Source organism: Montipora foliosa, chromosome 4 (assembly GCF_036669935.1).
Source record: "Montipora foliosa isolate CH-2021 chromosome 4, ASM3666993v2, whole genome shotgun sequence".
In the NCBI taxonomy this organism is placed as follows: Eukaryota; Metazoa; Cnidaria; class Anthozoa; order Scleractinia; family Acroporidae; genus Montipora; species Montipora foliosa.
The window spans coordinates 5,254,849-5,265,169 of NC_090872.1; the positions used below are offsets into that span (position 1 = coordinate 5,254,849).

Below are 10,321 nucleotides of genomic sequence, written 5' to 3' on the forward strand. Positions count from 1 at the left end.
GTACATGAGATTTTGGCGGGAAATAGATTATCCCAACGAGGATTGATGCCCAGTCCTACTCGGTTTTACTTTTAAAACGGGTTACTGAGTGCCATGCCGAACGAATGTTTCCATGTCGTAATTGCAAATCGTAAAACCACAATTCAGTTTCCAATGCCATAACTTGATGTCTGAATAGCGCGAGTCCATAACCGAATTGTGACAGGAATCGTATCTTGTGAGACTCAATCATATTCTAATGGCACAATTTTGTATCCTGCGAATGTAAATCGAGTTGCACAATTGACAATTCGAATGATAAAACTGCAAGGCTGACTTGCACAATTGAAAATTCCTCCAACGTCAAAACTACATCTCTGAATTGCAGAATTGAATATTGGAATGTCAAAACTGCGTGTCTGAACTGTACAATTGAATACTCGAATTTCAAGACTGCATGTTTGAACTTTACAATTTAATATTGAAATGTCAAAACTGCATATTTGAATATCAAAATACAAAATGCAATTTTGACGGAAATCACACTCCATAGAGAATGTCGCTCGTTCGCGTAGTCTTTTTTTTCCTTTGTCTCCACGATCTGAACGCGTCGGAGCAAGGCTAGTCCGCATAGGTCGGGGCTCTGGGCGGGACAAGGATATCACGGGCAAATCTGGTAAAAGGGGGACTAGCGATAAATTACGAACAGGGTGAGAAGATCATCTGACCGTTCTACGCTTTTTTTCGTCCCCTTCGTTTCTTGCTCGTAAAGAGCGATGAGGGCTAGGGTTAGTAGTTCGTTCCGCCTAATCTGATTGGCAACTGTACTTCATGGATAAACTCGATCGGCCGATTATTCAACTTGTGTGGTATACAGTCAACTCTCTCTTAACGGACACCTCTGTAAGACGGACACTTCTATAAGACGGAAACCTGGTGCTGGTCCTGGCCGTTTCTTAGTCATTTTTCTATAACCAAACTCTCTACAAGACGGACACCTCCATAAGACGGACAACGGACTCTAGTGAGGTGCTGAATGTGACTGCAAATTACGACTGATTTAGGGAAATAAAATCTTGTACGTGACTCTTTTTAACACCAGACGTTTAATTGACAGCTCTTATCTTGTTGCCGGAATACATAAAGTACAAGTTAAAATTGAATCAGTCATTGTCCCATTCAAAAAAAATAACTTGGAGGTGACAACCGAATTGTATTGTAATCTAAAACATTAAGTAAATAACTTAAAACAAGCTTTAAACAAACGCGTATTCACTGTGCACAGGTTCAGCATTACTATCTTAAAATTCCTGGGGTCGTGTTACGTCGACTCTCTATAAGGAGGGGGACATTGGGGTATGTTAGAAACCGTAAAACCGAAGAAAAAATTATCCAAAACCGCAAAAAAATTCGGCGAAAACCGATGCAATGGTGACAAGTGGGGCATACAGAGCAAACTACGCGATCACTTATTTTATCAAAGTATTTGTGAATGTCGTGGACTTAATTGTCTAAAGCCTTCGTATCTGTTAGTATCTGCTCAAATCATAGGCTTTATTTCTGCCGCTCTTTCGGGCCCGGACTCAGTTGTGGGCTCATTTTCCGAAAAGCAGCTGGTAATGGAGCCTAGTTTGCACACAAGTCCTCTCTAGAATTGCAATTTTGCAATCGCAAAAAGTTGTAGCTCTGGAAACTTCAATCGAAAATTGACAACTAAGACCTGACAGTTTGGAGATTCGACTGGAATGTTTAATCTTGGTCTAAAACATGCAATTGTACTAAGGGAGCTAACCGGTGCAATTTGTTTCTTGTTTTACATGGCAGCGGGAACTTGCTCTAAGGTTAAATGTGGTAATAAACAGATACTTAGTTAAAACAGCAGTCGATTATTGAACCTCACCGCCCTTCCATATCGCGACCTTATACCAAAGAGAAAATTCGTCGATGTCACTAATTCATCTTGCTGGTCCTGGGAATTGTTGTCATCTGCACTGACTTCAACTTCTTCGTCAGCCTTCGTCGGAGTCACTACCTTCCTCACTCACTTCATACTCGTTCAGATCTTCATGGGGTCCCTCATCTTCATCCCCTCCGAAGTTCAGATTAACCTTATCACCAACTTCGAGATGGCGTTGATAAAGATACTTTGACAATGTTCCGTGCTTAGCCATTGTAGTTTCCTGCCGCCCTGTCCTTTGTCTTCCTGCAGCACCACTCATTTGCCGAGGCCCAGTTGCGTAAGAGGTCACAATCATTTGCAGGAAGGTTGACAACGGATAGAGGCATCATCAACGGTACGTTATGAGGAGACACCGTTGTGTCGGGATTTGGGTACCAGGACATTCCACTGGTGTAATAGTACGCCGCCCAGCTTGTAGCACGTTTGACGTTCTCCTTCATTGTTGCACCAAACGACCTGGCATATTCGCGGAGCTTAGACATGTTCATCTTCTTGGAATAAACAGTGGTGACAATTTTCAACGTCTAATGTCATACAGCAAGATCAAGCGCTTGGTAGTCGTACTCTCCTAGAATGACTGCTAGTCTTCCTAGTCCCCATTCCATTAACTGGACAGAGTTTGCTGTTGCAGAGAGATGACCTTGGGGACCATTTAGGGCGCCAGTGATGTTACTCTCAGCACACATTTGATATATATGCTTTTCAAGTACAGTTTTGCAATGGTGAACCAAACCAATCGCTTCTTCTGCTGTCTTCTTTTCATATGAAGCGCCCTTGTTATGGACAGAGAAAGCTTGGGAGATTGCGACAATTGCCCTAAGGAATTCCTCTCAATAACTTTGGCGTTTCGCGGCTATTCGAGATCAATTGCCACTCAAATCGATAAGAAACCGGAACTCAAATATATAGGACAAAATAGGAACACTGAAAAACCAAATCGGATAACAAAACCGAAAAACCGCTAGTATTTTCTACGAAAACCGAAAACCAGATTCTAAAAAGCGAATAATCCGCAAACCGCAAAGAACACCAAAACCGAAAAACCGAAGTCTTTTTGCACGAAAACCGAAAAACCGATCTAAAAAATAGCCAGAACCGCAAAACCGAAAATCCCAATGTCCCCCTCTATAAGCCGGACACCTCTCTAAGACGGACAGCTGAGGCCGGTCCAGATGGTGTCCGTCTTAGAGAGAGTTGACTGTATACTAAAACAATCTTCTACCTCAGTGTCGGTGAAAGTGGTGGATATTCAGTATTCACCTCTCCTTTGGTTAAAAATTTTTGTTAATTATTTCTAGGGAAGTGGGGTAGGGTGGCTGACTTTGTTAATTCCTTATCCATCCCTGCTCATTAGGAAACCAATTTATGAGCATGCGTAAAACCAGTTAGATTATTTTACTCTTGTTACCTGACCATAGGATCTAAGCTTTAAGAACGAGGGTTAACTTCTTTTGTCACGTACTCATTTCTCCCCAATTCTCTCCCACGTGGGAGAGAAATGAATACGTGACAAACGAACCCCAAAGGACGTCTGCGAGGAGGCTACGATAAACTCGTATAGGGAATGACATAGGCTTCTTGTATCAGACTTACCGGCAAGGACAACACCCATAATTTTCGAGGATCGATACATAAACATTATAACGGTTGCCTTGCGACTAGTTTACCTTAATAGTAGGAATGCTGCCAAGGGAGAAGAAGTATGCTTGCGGGAATTTAACGGCGGTTCGTGAGTGGAATAGACCCTTTTCGAATTCTCACGGCTGGACTGGATCTACAATAGCATGAAATGGAGGCTAATGCGGACAAATCTTTTCAAATGCAAATTAATTTGCTCGCATTAGCCTCCGTTTCATGCTAGATCCAGTCCAGCTGTGAGAATACGAAACTGGCCTATTGAAGGAAGATTTTAATAGGTCTTGAGCAGGAACGGTTCAAAATGTGGACCCCCTTCTAGACCCCACTCGAGAAAACAAAGAAAACAGTAGTTTCTGCGATGATTTCGAAAGTTCATTTTTTCCAAAGGACTCAAGGACTATCATTATTTACTAATGCGATGCAAATTACATTTTTCCTTTTTACAGTATTTCATGCTCACGTGTTTTTTGGCATGAAATAAATGTATGAAATAAATAACATAAACACTATACTTCTTTACAACATTTTTATAACAACTTTTTAAGAAAATGCCAGCGCATCTTTCTATTTATCGACACGTTTACCACAGTAAACATATATCTTGAATTCATTTAGTAAATGAGGAAATTCTATTTCATTTGTTCTGAATATGTGGTTTACGACCTTTTTTTAATCAAAAGTTAATATTTAATTAATTCTAACCTTTTAATGTATTTATAATTTGATACTTTTTTTTAAATTATTCATCTCACGTTAAACAAGATTTGACCATTTTTGTAATACACAATTCGTGCGATTCACCGTTAGACTTTTCTATTGTTCAAATAATCAAAGTATCTAACACTGCGATCAACGTTCTAGACTTCAAATCTTCCACAAAACAGTTTCAGTTATCACCCAAGTCAACGTCAACAAACAATTGTCCTTTGAGTTCGGGAGGTGTCGTTGATTCCAAAGATGCTGTATCCTCGCTCAGATTAATATCTTTTTTCCAGAGAGCATTTTCAGTGATGTTTATGGATCCTGCTAAGCCGTCCTTTGCCAGCAACAGACTCTTCAAGCCTTCGTGATTAACAGCGGTGCAAGTCGCGGGCTCGGTGGACTTCGTTGTTTTGCGCGGAACTGGCATGATTATCATTGGAAGACGCGGGAACTTGGCGAATTGTCGGGAAATTTCGGCCAGTGCGTCCCTGAAGAACCACAGATCCACAGCCGCAAAGAAGACCAAGCTCAGAAAAAAGAAGGCAAGTGGTGCGTAGGTCATCTTTAAGAGGTCATTCATCGAGGTTAGGAATGCCATAGCAAGAAGAGAAATTGGGACGATTCCCTTGACAATGACGGCGAGCATGAAGACTACCACTGTCACAATCTTTCGCCGTTTGGATTCTTCCCTGAGGAAGATGACATGACGAAACTGTTCTCGTTCTTGCTCAGCAAACACTAGACTTCCTTCCACAAACAGAACAACCAATCCCGTGATGGCATTTTGCTCGCATACCAATATGCTGATTAATGTTGCCATGGCAACAACGTGGTGGACAAGAAGAGGTTTGTAGTGAATTATTTGCGATTTGTACGTCAAAACCTCCGCTGTTTTGAAGGCATAGTGTCCAAGTGCGACAGAAAATACAAAGCTGAACACGGAATTGTATTCAAAGAAAGGATTCTGGAGGACCTTTGTACACGTCAGCAAAGCGATCCCAAATGCAGGCATCAAGGGCATGAAGATCATATTTGTTGCACTGAAAAATGAAAAACAGAAGCAGCTGTCAAAACGGAAATTTATCTTTAAATGGTTAATGAAATGAATAGGAATGTAGCTTGTCCGTCGTGCTCATAATTTTATCACACACTTAGAGCCTCTATTCAAACTGTGAGACAACTGAAGAAAACAGTCTTAAAGAGACACAGTCAGCATTGTACAGGACCGTGCCGACCTGGACACAAGATTTGTTAGTTTGGAAAGCGTCCATCAAATTGCGCGTGGAGTTTATCTGCTTGAAATCTGTCTCAATCCTGTCAGGTTTTCATCACAGATTTTAAGTCTGTAACTGCAAACCTGCTTCGTTTTAAACTCTTACTCATCCTACTAAAAAATGGTGTTCAGTGCACATGTACAACAGCTCTCCAACCGTGAGGGCGGCAAGACAACGGGAAATACACACCTCGACACACCTCGGTTATTTTTATCAGTGAAGTAATAATTAAAGCGCGCGGGAAAGGAAACTAGTTTAAGTCACTCGATATGTTTAACTGCCACAAAATTATGAGTATGCGTAAAAATCTGAGAAACAAATCCATCTTATTGGCTTTTTGAATAGTTGCTTGCAAGGTTCAAACTCTTTCACAAGTTTATTTGACATAATTAACATGAAAAAACTTGATAGAAAATGTTGCATCAAAATTTCCAAATTTAGCGCACTGTAGCGCACTGTTGAATACAGCCCGCTAAATTAGCCAATCACACTTTACGTACTATCTGAAAGACATAATGACCCAAATTACAAAACATTTTAATATTGAGGAAGAGCTTCGTCGTAGCCACGCATTTCCAGCTGGAAAATACGTGTTATTACTTTCAGCCAGCCGACAGCCGATTGACAACAAAAAAGTTTCTACAACTCTATATTAGCTAAAACTGACGGAAATTTTGCGGGATTCATCTGCTTTTTGGCAGAAGTACGCCAAGCTACTCAATTAATTCGATGGAAAGTTTGCCTTCGTCAAATTTAGTTTTGGTATGGTGCTTTTTATTTGCGTTATCATCAAATAAATGTCAGAAACTAGCAACTGGCTGTCTCAGATCTTGTAAGACTGCATCATGTATTTTATTGGGAGCAATGTCACACAATTTGTGCTTTTCGTAAAAATTCACTAATAACGTAGAGATTCCGTATGGTACGAAAGGGGGACAAATCCGACCTTTTGCTAATTTTCTGGTTGTAAGGGAACACGATATTTCATCGAAAACAAAACTGGCAATTAAAACAAACATTTCTTACATGTTAGAATATCCTTTACCGAAAGGCAAAGGATGTGAACAACAAGAAGGGTTTATGATGATAAAGCGTGGGTTCGTGACAAGGAAGTTGGATGAAAATTGCTATCATGTTTCGTGGAGAATGATGCATGAAGACTTCCTTCGACACTCGATTCAAATATGGTGAAGAAAGGAGTGACTGAATCATTGAGACCCTTTTAATTGCTGACCAAGCTGGCATATATCAGACCAGTCAAAATAGCTGTAGAGCTAGTAGTCTTTTGTGCTTCGTAACGTTTTTTAGTAATTGCGTCGATCTTCCTCTTTTTGTTTCTGGTGTGGTGTAACCATTTAAGCCATTTCTAGGTTTCGTTACGAGTTGAGGAAAACGAAGTAAAGGAGCCAAAGACGTTCGGAGTTTTAAGAATAGTGTTTGTAAATGAGATACTCGTAATCAGCGTTTTTTTAGATTAGCAGGATAGATTGCAAGCAAACCTGTTACCAGAAACGCTCATAACTTAATGTAAACAGCAACAGGGATATTGTATTGTTCAGAAGTTTCATTTTTTTCTTTAAACAAAATGTCGAATGTTTTTTTCGAACTCAATCTTTTCAGGGAAGGTAGTTCTTTCCTCACGTTCATCAAATAAATTCATTTCGCGGCATTGGCGACTACTTCGGAATATGAGGAAATTATCGATGAACGTTTTATCTCTCTGGGAAGGAGTATTAACATGTCTTATTTCTTATAAACATAAAAACGATATTGGAATATAATTCTCTTCGCCGGTCACCTTGAATAAAGTTCCTGATTTGTTTTATTCCTTGCAGTTTTGGTGTTATATAATTTAATATTTGGCCAAGTAAAATCAAAAGACAACGGCTTCCTCTTTGTGTTAATTCAGGAAAAGAATCGTCATGGTGACTTCAAGAACTTTGTTTTTAAGTTCGTTTCAGCATTTTTGTCTCAGTGCTGGAATAAGGAATAAGCAACCTTCGTGATGGCCGTATCAGCTCTGTAAGAAGACTTATTGGAGCATGTAATTAGGTTATTTCCCGGGCATCTGAAACGACGCAAACTTGTTCTGAATCCTCATTTTAATTGAAACCGAAACCGTATCAACGCGACGTACAATTTATTTATATTCCACTTCCCGCCAAAGTTTGCGAAAAGGCTAATTATGAGTGGTACATATAACTGTTATGGAATTTCCCTTGGTAACTCGACTTTCACTTCTGTGACAAAACGGAACTTCGGCATTGAAGACGTGGAAAACGCAAAATATCAGTTTAGGACCTTTTTATAGGAATTAGTATATTCTAATGTTTGGTGTTGCTTTCTTGGTAAATCGCATGACAAAAGAAAACCGCAAAGACACTCTCTCACTGGTCATAAAACAACAAGGAACTCTTTTGCAATTTTAATAAAAGGAAAATGTTGTGACATAACTGGCCTAATTGGATGTGCTTCAAAGCCAACAATGCAAAGCTCCCGGTGCAAACATTTTCAAGGGATTTCCAGATGGCGACAAGTTTCTAACTAGTCCCAGTATATACTTGCTGAGGCCAGAATTTCAGTTAATATACGACCTTTGATGCTGAGAAGCCAATTGAATTCGAGAAGTCACACTTTCTGTGAATGAATTTTCAAACTCTTTCACCGGAAAAAAAATAATCATCTAATAGAAGCTTTAGTCCTCATTTTACATTGACATCGTCGAAACGTTTAATCCTTTTGAGTTTCTTTTGGACTTTTGATAAAGTTATGTTAGCCTTGCCTCACACAATTCCATTCCGACCGACAACACTGTGGCCAAGCTCAAGCCGGAAATAAAAAGTTAAAACATTATTGTACAGATATCTTTTTCTTACCAGCAAAAGGACGGAACAGTCACTAAGTATCGCTCTCAACCTTTTTATCTGGCTGAAAGATCGTAGTAAAGAAAAGAAAAACATACTTACAAATGCCGGCAGAAGAACGGTATTTTCTTTGTAGAATCCTCTCCGAATTCGTCCTCGTCGTGGACTTGATTAAAGCCTTTCGAAAGAACTTTGCAAATTTTTGGCAAAACCACTGTCCATGCCACACAAATGTTTATTGTCACTGATGCAGTGAGGAGGATTTCTAAACTTTTGTAACCCAAAAACAGAGCTCGAATATTTTCCTGACTCGTCATCTTCGCCGCTGAAATTTTTGTAAACGCGTTTGTGCCGTCTGGCCTAAAACCGGTAAGGTTAATGTTCCTTGTTTGCCGCGAGTCTAAATGAAAGATGCCTCCTAAGTGACAGTTCATCCACTTAAGTGCGCATAAAAACGGAACTCAATGAAATCATATTCTAAAAATTGCCCGAATAAAAACATCCGCTTTCGGGAAGAAACCGGAACAGGTATCGCGGCGGTCATGCGTGAAAGTCGCTCCTTCCATGTTCACAGGAAATTGTAACGAATCGAAGGCATCAGCGGTCGATTGGAGGCTAGTTTATTTACTTTGGATAAGCGTTTAGTGGCACAAAACACCTTCTTCTTTAAAGATTTGGCTCTGGAAAATAATGCTTCAACCGTCCTTTGTTAAGAAGCAGGTTTCTTGAGATGACATTATCAACGAACAATTTTCCGCGAACTAATCTCAAAACTTGAAAACTCAGAAATATTAATATGAAATATTATATGAAAACTCCAAGATGTCCGCTTTTCCAAACTGTAAGGACACTTTCAAAACAGGGACACTTTACTTTTAATATATAACATAAACATTCATTGCTTCTAATGCATTCCAGCGTGGCAAATATGCTGAAACAACTTAAGTACACTCGGTGCGCCACGCTTCCATGGGTGGAGGGACAATGAACATTTTTCAGTCATTTACTACTAAAAATGGAAAAGGTCAAACACTGTTAATCCTGTGAGCCCTTCCAAGCCCTAGATGAACATTCCAGATATTGTAAATGAAAAGCCCAACGAATCTCCAATTTTGGCCAACATTAATTCAATAAAATATTGGTGGGGAGGGGAGTGTAGTTCCGAGGAGTGGCAAGCAGAATTGATGAGGCCCTGACAGGGTAAAGTCCGACAAGCGACACGGCCCAAAAAGTAGCGACAGCACATAAAACGAAATTCCCACAAAAGACATCCTTTCCCAGCAAAATTCCGAGAGTGACGTCAAGGTCGAGAATGAGCCGATTAAACCCCGACACGAGTGAGTTTAAAATTCAGACAAGCGACACGGGACCTTCTTCCCCCCCCCCCCCCCTCCCCCCTTCCCCTATCAGGGTCTCATTTATGGTAAGTCTCGACGATTTCCGCATAAGCTAGGACAGGAAATAAATAGTTCGAAATTAATGAACTTAACGCAAATAATTAACCAGTAGATCAGTCAATAGAGCGACCAGTGCATGCCTGGCATTTTCTTAATGCCTTACACGGTTTCTTCAGTTGCAAACAAAACTGCATCTGATAACCACTTCTCCGAACATTCTTGCAGGGAGCCATAAGTGCCACCACTGCCACCAGAAACTCAAATCGACTTGACCCTTTCTTGAGACGCTTTATGGCCTTATCGTGTTTCGATCTGCTCAATGCAAGTTCGCATTCGAGCGGGATAAAAGAAGAGTTTTAATATACAACAGCCTCTCTGAAGATACCTCGTTTCTATGGTTTACAAAGTAAGGTACTTGAACTAAAACGAATCTCTTCAAATTCGCATTCAAAGTCGAACTTTCGCATACTTAAAGCCGTTTTACGCCCTCATTATGAACCCGCCTCG

The 10,321-nt window shown here is 40.2% G+C and overlaps 1 protein-coding gene across 1 annotated transcript; it reads right to left on the reverse strand.

Moving 5' to 3' along the window:
• Positions 1–3,934: 3,934 nt before the first annotated feature.
• LOC137999599 (uncharacterized) lies at positions 3,935–8,840 on the reverse strand. The gene is made up of 2 exons (XM_068845421.1): positions 8,520–8,840; positions 3,935–5,319 (listed from the first exon to the last, which is right to left on the reverse strand). The coding sequence occupies exons 1-2, from the start codon at positions 8,732–8,734 to the stop codon at positions 4,464–4,466; spliced, it is 1,071 nt and encodes a 356-aa protein (XP_068701522.1). The 5' UTR covers positions 8,735–8,840; the 3' UTR covers positions 3,935–4,463.
• Between the last annotated feature and the right edge of the window lie 1,481 nt (positions 8,841–10,321).